At 45.1% G+C, this 15539-nt stretch overlaps 1 protein-coding gene across 2 annotated transcripts in view; it reads left to right on the top strand.

The window, feature by feature from the left end:
- LOC106577522 (echinoderm microtubule-associated protein-like 3) overlaps window positions 1-15539 on the top strand; it is a 30058-nt gene that overhangs the window by 13452 nt on the left and 1067 nt on the right. The window contains exons 3-24 of one of the 2 annotated variants that reach the window (XM_014155619.2): window positions 2593-2769; window positions 2979-3093; window positions 3343-3849; window positions 5478-5594; window positions 5884-5912; window positions 7956-7985; window positions 8333-8453; window positions 8818-8967; window positions 9150-9219; window positions 9315-9425; window positions 11041-11136; window positions 12181-12315; window positions 12645-12783; window positions 13142-13293; window positions 13421-13546; window positions 13838-13969; window positions 14065-14132; window positions 14375-14463; window positions 14614-14711; window positions 14890-14977; window positions 15109-15207; window positions 15325-15455. In XM_014155619.2, coding sequence (XP_014011094.1) covers window positions 2593-2769; window positions 2979-3093; window positions 3343-3849; window positions 5478-5594; window positions 5884-5912; window positions 7956-7985; window positions 8333-8453; window positions 8818-8967; window positions 9150-9219; window positions 9315-9425; window positions 11041-11136; window positions 12181-12315; window positions 12645-12783; window positions 13142-13293; window positions 13421-13546; window positions 13838-13969; window positions 14065-14132; window positions 14375-14463; window positions 14614-14711; window positions 14890-14977; window positions 15109-15207; window positions 15325-15455 — 2780 coding nt within the window. The remainder of the gene's footprint in view (window positions 1-2592; window positions 2770-2978; window positions 3094-3342; window positions 3850-5477; window positions 5595-5883; window positions 5913-7955; window positions 7986-8332; window positions 8454-8817; window positions 8968-9149; window positions 9220-9314; window positions 9426-11040; window positions 11137-12180; window positions 12316-12644; window positions 12784-13141; window positions 13294-13420; window positions 13547-13837; window positions 13970-14064; window positions 14133-14374; window positions 14464-14613; window positions 14712-14889; window positions 14978-15108; window positions 15208-15324; window positions 15456-15539) is intronic. The other variant, XM_045701311.1, reaches the window with a different exon arrangement.

Below are 15539 nucleotides of genomic sequence, written 5' to 3'. Positions count from 1 at the left end.
ATCGAATGAAGGCATCACTGGAATCCTTCTGTCTCTGAAAAGTGAAACGGTCTTGTAAGCCCTTAAGGCGAGGGATATTTTCATACTTTCAAGCCGATAAGCCAAACTGGTTCTCCTCTTGGGATGATTTGCATGTTTGCTTGGCCACTGCATTCTTACCCAACCGTTTAAAGTGTTGTTTTCGCCTTGCGAGCTAAGCAAGGCAAAACAGTCAAGTGCTTTAGAAGTTCTTAAGAAAGGCCTCACCAAGTGCTCAGCAGTCAGTGGGTGAGAGGCGCTCAGTCAGAACCACTCCTCTCCTCACTCCTCAAAGGGAATAAGCCCACTTGCATTATAAATACTTATTATCAACAACAATAACTGTTAGATGATGGCTTGACTGCTACATCGCTTGTGTCAGCATGAGGATTGACTAGTAGCATAGGCTATATCACCTGCGGTGACAGTAGGTAAAGGGTTAAGGAGGAAGGGAAAGTAACAATCTGTGAGTCACTTTCATACAATAAAGGAAACGATAAGCTCCCCAACTTGGATATGATGCATGGGAGAGGAGGAGGGAGGAGGAATAGGAGGTGGAGAAAGAGAGGAAGAATGTGGCAGTGTTCATAGTTGACGTTAACTGACAGTCGTGTGCGTCCTCTTGGAACGGACTTTGGAGAACGGAAGCCACACCCACTGGATACCGGTTTGGCCTGGTGTCAGTTATTGCGTCACGTTAACCCACTGTGCCAGATTGTCAAGGTATATCAACCTCTTCAACCCAGTAGATGGCAGAGCTGTTAAGGCATGTTTGGAACCTGATTCATGGTGATTCACCTACGTGGTCGGTTTTCATTTCATCCCACAGAAACACTGTTTTTAAGTGCATCATCAATGTTCTTACAGATCCATATGCATGATACAGAATACGAGGCTATGTAATTCAAACAACCATGCATATTGACATGTCAGGTGACCTATAGATTACTCTGTACTTGTTAAATCAATTCAAACTTTATTTTCATAGAACGTTTTACAAAAGTAGACCCGGAGAATCAGTGTATTTGTCCATGACCAGGTTCTTAATCAATCGGACAACTTACTCTTTCCCCTGACCCAGAGGGATATGACAGTTTTATTGGACTGCATGGTCATTGGTTGGCATGGTTACCATAGCAACATATGTCCAATTTGGGGAGGAGGAAGTATTTCATAAAGTGATAGAAGAAGCAGGGGATTTTCCAACCGGGAACTGTAGACACACACACACACCCACACGTTTGTTTTACAATTTATTCCCATTCAAAATCCTATTTTCCCTAACTCCTAAACTTAACCCCTAACCCTAATTATAACCCTAAACCTAAAATAGCATTTTTTTTCTTGTGGGAACCAGTGAAATTGTGGGGACTGGCAAAGTGTCCCCACAAATTGTCCTTGTTTTACTATTCTTGTGAGGACTTCTGGTCCCCACAAAGATAGTAAAAACAAACGCATACATACTGACACACAATAGAACAAATGTTGCCAACCAAAGCAGGAAGTTGTGTAGGCCGCAAAAAAATAAAATAAAAGCTGCAGTTGGCTCGGGGTCTGATCATTAGTCACATGACATGTGGATTGCGACACCCTGGAATGCCTTCTGTCTCCCTTTCACCTCTGAGGAAATCAGTTGGAAATGTAAACATACAGGATGACAGAATAGATCTAATCCCAACATGTTGTACATACAGAGAAAGTGTAACTCTGTGGTGATTAATTTAATAGCCTAACAGATTAAAATCCATTAATTAAACACAACCTATTGATAAACAAGTCTTCCTACTGCCATGTCTCAGGAAATTCGCTGGAAACGTGGACGTATACAGAATTTTAATGGAAAAGGCCAGAGACGCACTACTTTAGAGAAAGTAAGTCTGCGGACACTTAACAACCATTTGAGCTAAACCTTGTTCCCTAAACACAACCTGATGATAAACAATTAGAACATTCCACTCCTTTTTGCGAGGCTGCCCCTGGAAATTGCAAACGGTTGAGAGAACCAGAAACACATGCGCTTAGCTCCTTTTCTCCTAATACTGGCAGTAGTCTCCTGCCTTCTTTATTTTGGATAAAAATGGGACTTAATTCAGTCAGTAAGCAGCATCAAAAGCCTTGTGATATTGAAGTAAATAAACCATTTCTCTCCAAACTCATCGACACTTTCATCTTGTCCTTTTTAAGTTATAAACAGTGCTGGATGAGCACATTAATGTTGGCTTCACAGGCCCATCTTCATGCACAATGTATGTCCTGTCTTTTTGAGGAAGATTTGTGGGCTGTTAGCAGTATTTACAACACTCACTGCGGTCATGTCTAAGTGTGCCCATCTTTTGAAGTTCTCCCTTCTCTACAGTTCTTTCACGGTATTCCGCGTATGCATTGCTACTGCTTGGTTAATACCACTTCTGTGGGAGTTACAATGGCATGACATCATGGATTTGGAAATAGGCTCCTGATTGGTTGTCCTTGTCCGCCCTTAGAATTTACCAATAGTTCATCTAATTCCAGACTGACTAGTTCCATCTAGTTCCATACCATCTCCTGATTGGTTGTCTTGGTCCATCTGCATAGATGATGTGTCGGCAGGCAGCAGCGCTGAGTACCCAGACCGGGTGTCCATGATGGAGGGGCGCCTTCAGTTGCAGGAAAACGAGATCACTCTGCTCAAGTCATCACTGGCCGACGCTCTGCGCAGGCTCCGCCTCCACGACCAGCTGATCCCCCTGCTGAGACAGCAGCTCATCGCAGGTGGGTGGCCAACCATCACACCTTAGATCAGATCGCGGTCTTAAACGACTTGGTTTGACTAATGTAAGCCTGTCTACAGTACCAGAAGCCAATAGAATAGAATCTAATAAAATAGAATATTATCCCACCCCTTTGACCATTGTCTTGTGCTTCAATGTCATGTCCATCCTCAATGTGTGTGATTTGTGTCTTACTGTATATGACCTCAGTGAACCCTGCAGCGGCCCGTGTCCTGAACCAGGTCTTCTGCTCTGATAGTTTCTCCAGCTCCCGTAAACTGTCGTCCAGCTCAGCCCTGGATGGCACCCGCCACCCTACTACCAGGTACTGTACCAGCACAGAGGGACTGGGTGGGCAAAGAATGGGTAGGAGAGACCTATATAAAGATATGGCTCTTAGATTATCAACGTGTGTAAATAGGGCATCGTTTGTTCAGTCAAGACATTGGACTTAGTGACCAGAATGTGGATTTATAGCTATCAACTTGTATAGTAAAGTCCTTTTGGATTCAGTTTGATATTGTATGATGTTTTATCCTTGTTGATCTCAACTCTACACTGTGTGTGTCTCTAGCCAAGTGGGAAACAACATTGAAGGTGAGAATGGTCACTATGGGGACAATGGATCCCTAGCCCCTATGTGTAAGCCCCCTACATATGATCGGGCTACCCAGACAGAGCTCACTCCGCTGGGGCAGGACCAGGTGCTAGACAGGGTCCCCCTGGCTCTCACCAGTGACATCCAGAGCCTCTCCCTGGAAGATGCCCTCCCCAAGGGTATCTCTCTGACTGAGGGGTCCCGGGCCAAGCTCCACCGCATCCAGGGGCTTGAAGAGGAGGATGAGGAAGTGGAGAAGGAAAAGGACCTGAGCAGGGCGTCTTCTGTAGAGGAGCCCATCCACCCCACCACCATCAGGAGCCTCCAGAGAGAGGACCTCCAGGACCCCAATGGCTCCACGGAGAGCCTGAGTTCAGCCCGCCAGACCCCAATCTCGGGGTCCCCAGCCCCCCCTAAGGACCTGCCCCCCAGCCCCCGGAGCGGACCTCTCTCCACTATCCTGGAGGGACAGAATAAACCCTTGTGCGTTATCGTCTCCTCCTCCTTCTCCTCTTCTCCATTCCTGCCTGATTGCATGGCTTTTGGGGATAAATCTCCTATTCTCTATGCTTGTGTTTCTACAAACCCCCAGTGTCAAAACTCTAATCTATGAATCAGTTTGCGGTAGACTGTTGACTGGGGAGCATACATTACGTGCTCTCTTCCGCTGGATCCGGCTGCTGTGTTATTTTTCATGTGTTTGAGCCGGGGGCTAAATAAGGGTGATTGGGAACATAAGGCCCTGTGTCTCATAATGACAGCGCTCATCGTATGCTGATTGACACGTCCTTGAGAGGCAACACACACACACACACACACACACACACACACACACACACACACGAATCAAGCGCAGTGGAAAATGTGTTAAGGGTCATGCGGCTCAACCCTGTGTATACAATAGTAGTGAATGCCGGGATAAGCTGGGGGCCATGTCAACACCTCTTTGATGTGGGGATCTAGAATACAACGTTTCAAAATGGCCGTGTTGTCCAAGCAGCAGCCGTTTCACCGCATATCTATAAAAATGAATAAAACACAACTTGATCTTAGCCCAAAGAAGTGGTAGCCTAGTTATGCGTGTCAGATGAGTAGGGGCCAGAGTTTTTATTATTTTTGTATTTATTCTTTTCCCCCGTCAATGGGATCTGATCAGGAAAAACTCTGGACCATAGTTAAACTCCATGCCCTACAGATAAGACATTGAATCAATGTTAAGGGTTACGTTCAGAACAACTGGGGTTTGCAGTTAAACACAAGTTGAGTAGTTCACACTGTGTAACAATAACACTGGGGTTGTGTTCATGAATCCACACTAACCTGATGATCAAATCTGAGCCTCACCCTTTAACAAAGTTCTCCTCCTTCAAGCATGAATTGATTCAGCATGATTTCCTGCATGTGGACGTTTCAATGGGGCTTTTCATTGGTAGATTTTTTTTTTGCTGCATGCCGCTCCATAATCACAAAATAATTGCTACATTATTCCTCTGATTGTTTTTGTGTTCTGTGTGTGTGTGTTGATGTTTTGTTCGCTAGTTATGACTTGGAAGAGGCCTATTGCTGATTGATAGCATATGTTTCAGTTAGCTCTATCATGCCACACCATGAGAATCAGCGTTGCTATGGATGGGAAGTCTAAGTTATGAAGTACTTTTATCCAGAACCAAACCATTAATATGAACTAGGCTATTCAGTTACATTACATATTTAGATACAAATAATGTCTACATAATGTACTTAGTATGTGTATAATCATTAGGAGCCACAGGCTTCAGGGGAAGGGAGTCAGCTGGGTTTCACTTCCTAGTTCTACTTCCTGTTACATACCTCAAACATCCCTGGTCACATGACGAGGGCAATTTCCTCTGATTTATTGAGCACATCATCAGGAAAATGGTTGTGTGGCTTACAGGAAAACTCCGTCCCGTCATAGAATACACATTTGAAGCACACACACATTCATAGTTCATCTGAGCGTGTGCGCGCCAGCGTGTTAGTGTGTGCGCGTGTCTCTGCGCAAGTATGTGTTTGTGTTCCCAAGTGTGGTTGTCTGTCTCAAACCCTGCACATAAATCCTCTTATACAGACTCCCTATCCTCATTGTCCAGAGTTCGCAGGAACAGTGAGAAACTGGCAAAGGACCCCCAGGAGAAGACCAAGAAGCGTTTGGACAAAAAGGCAGCTTCTTCGGCCAACCTCCTCACCCGATCCCCCAGTCTGGAGAGGTGAGAGAAGGCCCATCTGATCCATCAGCAAGACCAGCTTTCAAAACTCATCGTCACATCTCATTTTCCTACGGCCGCAGAAACGTATTTCACTAAATAGTCACTCATTGGAAAACAAGTGCCCTTTATTCTAGTATAATAAAATTCCTTTCCTTTTGGAAAGTCTTAGGATACCCCAATTTGCGTAAGCTGGGCCCAAAGACTATAATATAACGGTTGTTCCAAGTGTCTGAAAGAGTCTCTTGGATATAATGTCTTAACAGTTATGGTTGTTTTTCTTTTCTCACAGCCGGACCAAAGATCTCATCGCCAGTGCAGGTAATGTATATCCAACAACACTACTCTCGCCAGACTCCCTACAAAGTATTATCCAACCATCGTCTCTACATTGGCTTAAATGACTCACAGACAGACTGCAGGCCAGATCTGGATTGGATGAATAGCCCATACGTACATAACAGCTCCAGCTAACCTGTGTATTACTCTACCTATTATTACATGTGTCCATAGCCTCCATTTAGGGGGCCTGTAAATGCATAAACATAGCCTATAACTATCTCATTTTTGGTGTGTTAACTTCTCATTCCCATTCTTTAGTTGGGGACACTAAACTGCATACTGAATGTCAAAGATAGTAGCTTTTATGAGCGTTGGCTTTATAATGGGGACTCATTCCTAAACCAGAGTGAGTTAAGAGGACATTCCCTCTTTCATTGTTTCTGTGTTTTTACCAGTTGGACCTAATGGGGATTCAATTGGCGGAAAATCAGTTTGATGCGCCCCTCCGATTAGCATAATCGTCTGTAAATTTGATCAGTGAGCCACAAGACAAGGGGTTTCTACTAGACAAAGGGTGCATGGAGTGAGCCTCAAAATAGCTTACGTCTGTATATACTAGGAGCATACTGCGACGACAACAATATTACTACTACTAATACTCTACACATTATAATAATGACAGTCGTAAAAGTGACTGGCCACTGGACGTTGCATCCATCCTCTAGTCGTCTCTAGGCTCAAAGGTCACTCAGAGTCCATCACAGTCCATCCCTCTGCCACAAACTAAAATAAGCCTGGTCAGAAATATCCCTCATCATACTGTGATCACAGAGAAACTTTTTTTACACTCGCGTATTTATGAGGCAGCGCGGCAGCCATTCCTGATGTTAAACACAGAGAGTCTGTTTAGTGCTCCGCCACTCCGTTCTGGGTTGGGACGCTCCCATTGGACTCTCCCTGGAAAGCCATCCATTGTGGTTAACCATGCTGCCGCACCACTCCGAGACTCCTGACGGGATGATGGATGACTGTTTTACCCGAGGAGGATGGTTTTCCCCAAAAAATAAAACATTTCTCTCATTCTCTTTCTGTGAGCTTGCCAGGACTAGACGTATTCCCGTTTTTTTTTTCACTGTCTCTCTGAGCTGGCCCGGGACAGGTCTGCCTGAATTCAACACGAGTTAGGTCATTTCTGCAACTGTCTCTTCTGCATCACGAGCTGGTTGCAAAAGTGTAACCAGGTCTTTTTAAATTGAACTCACTATATCCTAACTGAATGTCCATACTTGGAAATGTGAATGGCAATAGTGTGGAAATACCCCTACATTTTAAACCAATCAAAATCTGTCATTGATTTGATTCGACGGGGTCCAGGAGCAGTATGAAGTAGGCCTATGGGAAAATTCCATGTAGTGTCACCAATAACGAATAAAAAGAGCTAGATAATAACTTACAGTAAGTAGTTCAAATGTACCGACTTCCCCTCCCATGCTCCTTCAACCTGTTGCGTGGGCCCTGCCTTTTTTAGTTTTAACAACTAACAACCTTTTCATAGTGAGACATACAGATGGGTCAAGCCCCTTTTCCCACCAGAAACATCCCAAACCAGAACCTTCCACCGCACGTGTAAAAAAAACTCTCCACTCCCCAACCTTTTTAAATTGAAGTGTGAGACGTTATTGGTCCCAGATTGCAGTCCGTTTCAAGAGGAGATTCACCTGGTTATTGAGATATAATGTATACACAGGATGCTTTAAGCTCGGACACGACTCAGACAATCCCTCTTCTTCCACCTTCCTAAAACAGTATGTTATGTTCTCTGTCGAACATTTGTCAGGCTCTGATGTAAAAAAAAATATTTGACCAACAATTGCGCGCCCCACAGTTTGGGAACCACTGGTTTAGGTGACAGGCCTGATGTTGGAAACCCGCCCCACTGGTTTGCTCATAGATCACATTCGAGCGGCTCTGAAACTGGTCCCAGTGGATCCGTAATGTCAGAGCAGGACCTGCTCTGCTGTGATTTAATTCTGCTCGGATCCCTGTGTTTATTTGTCTCCGTCTCTTCCTCTCCTCTCGTAGGATCTCCCGGATCGAGACGAGGAACCCAAGGTACGAGACATCATAGGGGATGTTATGTGTTAACTGTTATGTCATTCAACTACATGTAGGTCTGAGACTTGGGCTTGGGATTCATACAGGTTATTGGCACTGCACTGTTGACTTAACATTATTGAATGAATTAGGATCTAAATGTGAGTTGTGGTGTAGATATTGTAGCATCACCAGGGCTTTGGTAGTTTAGGCAGGCCATTGAAAGAGAAACGAATAGCCACATGAAATTGAGGATAGGTTTGCGAAAGTTCATATTGAATCATGGTAGCAATTGGAGATGTACAAATATGTATCCATGGTCCAGTGTTGGCATACAATTTTCTTCATCTGTCATTGGCTGACAGGTCAATCAATCAAGATGTTCATCCGCGGTCGACCAATCACCATGTACGTCCCCTCCAACATCCAGAACTACGATGACCTGAGGATGGAGCCACCTGTAGAGAAACTGGAACTCGATTGGGTGTATCCTTCCTAAGTCCCTCCCACAGGTCACGGCCAATGGGGCTTTGATCTAGCAACATACTGTATGTTTTTAAATCCCAGTCATGGTTGTTTAGAATATTTGATATCCTATGTGCTAAGTTTGTTGGATGAAAGCCATTAAGTCCATTTTGCCCATGAGTCAGATAGAGGAAATGTATGTAAATTCCCTAATGTCCTTGAGCCAAGCCATCCGCTCCTCGGGTCAGTGGAAGTTGTGTCATCCATAAATCACCTATTATCATGGGTGTAGCTGTGGGTGAAATTGCTTTAGGCTGAATTAATGATTTAGACTGATGAACCAATGAGACGTTTCAGTGACGTCACCTTGACTGGAGCCGCATAGTTACGGTTACCGGGGGCGCGACTGCCGAGCCAACCTGTACCTGCTGGCGTCGGGGGAGGCAGTATACTTCATCGCCTGCGTGGTGGTGCTGTACCACATCAACAACCGCACTCAACGCCACTACAGCAAACACACAGACTGTGTCCGCTGGTGAGTGGCTCACGTTGAACCATGACCTCTCATATCATAATTCAAGTTTGTTTGTCATGTGTATAAAATACAACAAACTGTACAAAATCAACACACGTTGTTGAGCAAGCAAAATGTGAGAATTGATAGTCAAGTTAAAAGAATGTGATGCTGTATAAAATCACAATTTGTCTGTCCTTCAGTCTAACCATCCATCCAGACAAGGTGCGGGTGGCGTCGGGACAGACGGCTGGGGTGGATAAGGATGGCAAGGTGAGGCAATTTATGAATGAAAATGTTTACCCAGTCTCTGTACTGTAAATGGTCACACTTATCATCAAATCCTATACGTCTATTGTGTCTCTCAGCCCCTGCAGCCTTATGTCCACATATGGGATTCCTCCACACTGATCACCCTACAACAGATAGGACTGGGCACGTTTGAGCGAGGTGTAGGATCTGTAGCCTTCTCCTTTGCAGTAAGTGATCATCCTTACTACAAAACACCCCTCCTCCCACACACTAGATGTGACTGAGTTTAACGGTCTATGTTTTTAAGTACCTTGTCCTTTGTCAACTCACTAAGGCTTTTGAAGAACTCCCGACACCAAATCTCCATACAACGCTCACAAACAACCAATGCAGGCTTACATTGAGAGAGATGGATAAACTCAGCAACAAAGAAAAAGAAACGTCCCTTTTTCAGGACCCTGTCTTTCAAAGGTCATTCGTAAAAATCCAAATAACTTCCCAGATCTTCATTGTAAAGGGTTTAAACACTGTTTCCCATGCTTGTTCAATGAACCATAAACAATTAATGAACATGCACCTGTGGAACGGTCGTTAAGACACTAACAGCTTACAGACGGTAGGCAATTAAGGTCACAGTTATGGAAACTTAGGACACTAAAAAGGCCTTTCTACTGACTCTGAAAAACACCAAAAGAAAGATGCCTAGGGTCCCTGCCCATCTGCGTGAACGTGCCTTAGGCATGCTGCAAGGAGGCATGAGGACTGCAGATGTGGCCAGGGCAATAAATTGCAATGTCCGTACTGTGAGCCGACTAAGACAGCGCTACAGGGAGACAGGACGGACAGCTGATCGTCCTCGCAGTGGCAGACCATGTGTAACAACACCTGCACAGGATCGGAACAGGTACAGGATGGCAGCAACAACTGCCCGAGTTACACCAGGAACACACAATCCCTCCATCAGTGCACAGACTGTCCACAACAGGCTGAGAGAGGCTGGACTGAGGATGTGTAGGCCTGTTGTAAGGCAGGTCCTCACCAGACATCACTGGCAACAACGTCGCCTATGGGCACAAACCTACCGTCGCTGGACCAGCCAGGACTGGCAAAAAGTGCTCTTCACTGACGTGTCGTGGTTTTGTCTCACAAAATGCGGATTTGCGTTTATCGTCAAAGGAATGAGCGTTACACCAAGGCCTTTGCGCACGTCTGGGACCTGTTGGATTGGATGGTGAGGGCTAGGGCCATTCCCCCCAGAAATGTCCAGGAACTTGCAGGTGCCTTGGTGGAAGAGTTGGGTAACATCTCACAGCAAGAATTGGCAAATCTGGTGCAGTCCATGAGGAGGAGAGGCACTGCAGTACTTAATGCAGCTGATGGCCACACCAGATACTGACTGTTACTTTTGATTTTTAACCCCCCCCCCCCCTTTGTTCAGGGACACATTATTCCATTTCTGTTAGTCACTTGTCTGTGGAACTTCTTCAGTTTGTCTCAGTTGTTGAGTCTTGTTCTGTTCATACAAATATTTACACATGTTAAGTTTGCCGAAAATAAACGCAGTTGGCAGTGAGAGGACGTTTCTTTTTTTTGCTTAGTTTATATATATATATATATGCCGTTTTAGCAGATGCTTTTATCCAAGGCGACTTACCGTCATGTGTACATATATTTTGGTATGGGTAGCCTCAGCGGAATGAACCCGCGATCCTTGAGATGGTTTCACATTCACCATTGATCTTTGTTTCCCTGTCCTTGTGACTCTGCATCACCTCTCCATCTGCCATATGGCCTCTCACTGGTTCCTTCTCTCGCTCGCACTCACGTCTCCTCCGCTTGCAGGACTCTGGAGCCTTCCTCTGTGTGATTGATGACTCCAATGAACACATGCTGTCTGTGTGGGACTGCGCCAAAGGAACCAAGCACGCAGAGGTTAAGGTAAAGCAATGCACCAAGACACACACGCATGCACACTTGGCATTCATGCAAGCACACGGGCACGGACACAGGCACGGACACACCTACATGCATGCACATACGAACACACACACACATAGAGAGTCCTATTCATATTGCACAGTAGGTTTATTGCAGTAAAATAGTAATAATCAATATCATTTACAGTATACATCTGCTTCCTTGTGCTATAACAAACCTGCCCATGTACATGAAATAAGCCTCTAGTGTATCTTTGCTGGGAGCCAAGCCTGTCATTTGCGTGCGTAGGCTTTGTTAAAGCCAGCGTTCCTTAGAGTGAAAATCGGTAATGCCTGAAAAAAAGAGGACTGTTTGCATAGATTAAGAAAAAAATATGGCGTCCACGTCACCTCGTTCTGTCGCAGACTTCTGTCCCAAATTTCTCAACTTCCCTGAGAGTAAGTTCAGCAACGTTGCCACGGCAACTGTGTAAATATTTTAGACAGTGAATTTGTCTGTGTGTGACTGTGTGTTGGTGGGTGGTTTGGATATTAGGTGGGTGTTTATATGAGCTCATTTCCTGTCTTTGGTCCACAGTTTCTTGTAGCACACATGTATGATTCGCCAAATTGATTTTTCATAAGCATAATTTGTCATGAGAGTGCCATAGATTCAAGAGTCCAGTTTTGGATCTCCAGCAAAAATTGGGAGTGGTCACATGGGCGGGTGGGGGGGGGGTTAGCAGCCCACGTAAATATAGCAGTTGGTTCAATGTACAGTATGTAACACATGCCCATAACTGCCATCCCCCACTGGACTGTAATGGAATAGTTCAATGCTTTTTTTCATATAGTGCAGCTGCTGCCCATTGAGACTTTTGTGCAGAAGTGTTATGCATTATACCCTCTTATACAACATTTTAATTGTCCTCAAGTTAATTCCAAGGGTGGCAAAATCATAGAAATGCAGTTCAGAGATATTGGGATTCACAGTTTCAATTGATATTTAGCATTTGAATCAATTATTTCACGACTTGAACTCTTCTCCTTGTGTGTGTTAATCCAGAGCACCAACGAGGCAGTGTTTACAGTGGAGTTCAACCCCAACGACAGCACCAACATCATCACCTGTGGGAAGTCTCACGTCTACTTCTGGACGCTAAGTGCTGGCTCACTCACCAAGAAACAGGGCATCTTTGGGGTGAGTGAAATCCATTATAAGTCCCTACAAGTACATTGACAGCCTTTTTCACATTGTCAACAGCACCCTGTAAATATGACCGACTGGGTATATCAAACCCGGCTTATTTGGATGCCTCAAGAAAGACTATTATAGCCCACTGAGCTGAAGCCTAGACTAGTCTGCAGGTCTCAGGCATGGCTATTTATCACTGAACCAGCTCCACTACATATAGTCATTCAAACTCATTTGTTGCATAAATGTTTATCATCTTTATCTACTGTCAGAAATACAAAGATCCCAATAAATATAGTCATTCAAACTTGTTTGTGATGTTTCTTCTCTGTTAGAAATACAAGAAGCCCAAGTTCATCCAGTGCTTTGTGTTCAGCCTGACGGGAGACGTGCTGACTGGGGACTCAGAGGGGAACATCCTGACATGGGGCAAATCACCTGGCGACGTCAAGACACTGGGGAAAGGGGCCAAAGGTCTGTTCCAAATTAGGACTAGGTTCTCCATATGAAATAAATGTAATAAAAAATACAAACATGTGGACAAAATATTGTTTCATTTGATTTAGTACCTCCTCAACCAGCTATGCTACCAGACTCCATAGCTGTGACTCTTTTTCCCCTTGCTCTCCAAATGTGTGAGACCTGTGACAATAGTAAGTAAGTAGCCTTGGCTTGTGTGAGCCGGAACGGCTCATAGGATCAGGAGCCGATCTCCTGTTTCTGTAGCGTGAGGCAGCATGGTGTACAAGTTACACCCCCTGGACAGGACGCTCGTCTATCGCAGGGCCTGTGACAATAGACAAAGTCATCTTCTCTCTTCCTCCTTTTGCAGAGACGTTCCAGATCATGCGGCAGACGCGGGCCCACGATGGCAGTGTGTTTACTCTGTGTATGCTGCAGGGGGGTGCCCTCCTCAGCGGCGGGGGCAAAGACCGTAAGATCATCCGCTGGAGCGCTGACCTTGCACCCGAGAGAGAGTGTGAGGTGAAAGACGCGTGTTTGTGTGTGCATTGTCACTCTTAATAACCAAACTGAGCTTGTTAAAAACCTTTTTTGTGGCTATTTATGTATTATTTCAGAATAATATCTACGTTTCATGTATTTGTTATAGATTCCAGAAATGTTCGGGGCGGTCCGTTGCATTGCGGATGTAGACGGGGAAGAGGTGTTGGTTGGTACCACCCGAAATGCCATCCTGAGGGGCACTTTCTCTGACGGCTTTGTGGCCATAGTACAGGTATGTAAACATTAGCATGATGGAGTATATGTGGAGTGATATGTGGAGTGGTTTGCGGTTACACACCTGGTCTGCACATGTTCTGCGTTCCGATTCCCTACACTTCTCCCCGTCGTGGATTTAAAAGCATTAGATTGTTGTATCCATGGGTCAAACTACTGGAGGTGTCAACCATGTCTTACTCCAGGCCAATCAGTGTCGAGGAGTGAACATTGAAGCTTAGAGAATAGAAACCTAAAGCGTGTGTGTGTGTGTGTGTGTGTGTGTGTGTGTTTGCTCTCCCCCGTGCAGGGCCATGTGGATGAGATGTGGGGCTTGGCCACACACCCCTCCCAGGATGTCTTCCTCACCTGTGGACATGACAGACAGGTGTGCGTGTGGAACACAGAGGAGCACAAACTGGACTGGTGCACCACGCTAGAGGTGAGTGGGCATAAATGCACAGACGCACGTACCTACACACACACACACACACAAGGTGAAACATATTCTTAAATACTTATCCTCATATTTTTCAGGAGTATGGGCTGTGTGCTGATTTCTGTCCCAATGGGGCTGTGGTGTCTGTTGGGCTCAGCACAGGCAGGTGAGACACTCCACTCTGAAATACAACCTCATCAAACGCGAAGACTAGAGCAGGCAATAGAAATATCTCATTCGTTATCAGCTAATCTACTGCGTTAATCAGTATCAATGCGTTCCTGTTTGTCACGATGTCGACGCTAGATATTTACCCAAAACTCCGGGACGATAAAGCAGAATCGTTTGTCTGGAGGATCGAACCTTCACACTGGTTGTGTTCCTCTCCCCCCCATCTCCCTGTAACAGGTGGCTGGTCCTTGACCTGCAGACCAAAGATGTAGTCTCAGACTACACCGACGGGAATGAACAGCTGTCCGTAATGAGATACTCACCAGGTCAGAGGTCAAGCTCCTTCAGTGTGTCACAATGGAGTGAATGTCAACCATGCTTCAGTAATACGTGCTGACTCACCACTAGGTTTGACCTCTATTGTTTGTATTTATCTCTATTTGGAACATGTTTTTTTTGTTTTGTTACCCTTTCAGATGGAAGCTTCCTGGCCGTGGGTTCCCATGACAACTTCATCTACATCTATAACGTCACAGAGAGTGGACGGCGCTACTCCCGCTACGGAAAGTGCAATGTAAGTTGCAGGGCAGTCCTGGGATGTTGGGGATGGTTGTGGATTATTTATGTCATGAATGAATGATCCATTGTGGGTTACAGTTAGAGCACAGTGGCCCTGTTGTTCAGTCAGACACGGGACATATTCGTCATGGTGTTTGGGCGTTGTGTCACTTTGTTATGTCTGTTACTTTTAGGGTCACTCCAGCTTCATCACTCACCTTGATTGGTCCAAAGACGGGAAGTACATTATGTCCAACTCAGGCGATTACGAAATCCTTTACTGTGAGTGACTGTGCAAACATCTACATTTTTTATTTGTGCATGTCTCATTTGAACACGGGTATATTTTTTTATAGGACAACATGTCTAATTTCCGTAAGTCAATTATCCTAAGGACTATCTTACTCAAACAGGGGACATCGCTGGAGGCTGCAAACTGTTGAGGAACCGCTATGAGAGCAAAGACAGAGAATGGGCGTCCTACACCTGCGTACTGGGCTTTCACGTCATGGGTGAGAAGAACCAGCATTCAAACTATCACAAGCCTCTCAATATCACTCAACCCTTTACCTGTGACTGAGTGGCTGACATGGGTTGTGTGTTTGTTTTTTTGTTGTGTCGTCCCACAGGTGTGTGGTTGGAGGGTTCAGACGGTACAGACATCAACGCCCTCTGTCGCTCCCACAATGAGAGAATGGTGGCGGTGGCCGATGACTTCTGTAAAGTCCACCTCTTCCAGTACCCCTGCCCAAAACCCAAAGTCAGGAATAATTCAGTGCCACATTTTTCAATTGATTTCAATCATTTTTACTCCTTCCACCAGAAAGCTCACCACATATCAAAT

The sequence above is a fragment of the Salmo salar genome, chromosome ssa18 (genome assembly GCF_905237065.1).
Source record: "Salmo salar chromosome ssa18, Ssal_v3.1, whole genome shotgun sequence".
Taxonomy (NCBI): domain Eukaryota; kingdom Metazoa; phylum Chordata; class Actinopteri; order Salmoniformes; family Salmonidae; genus Salmo; species Salmo salar.
Note: the sequence above shows the minus strand (reverse complement) of the source record. Positions and strands in the feature narration are given on the sequence as shown.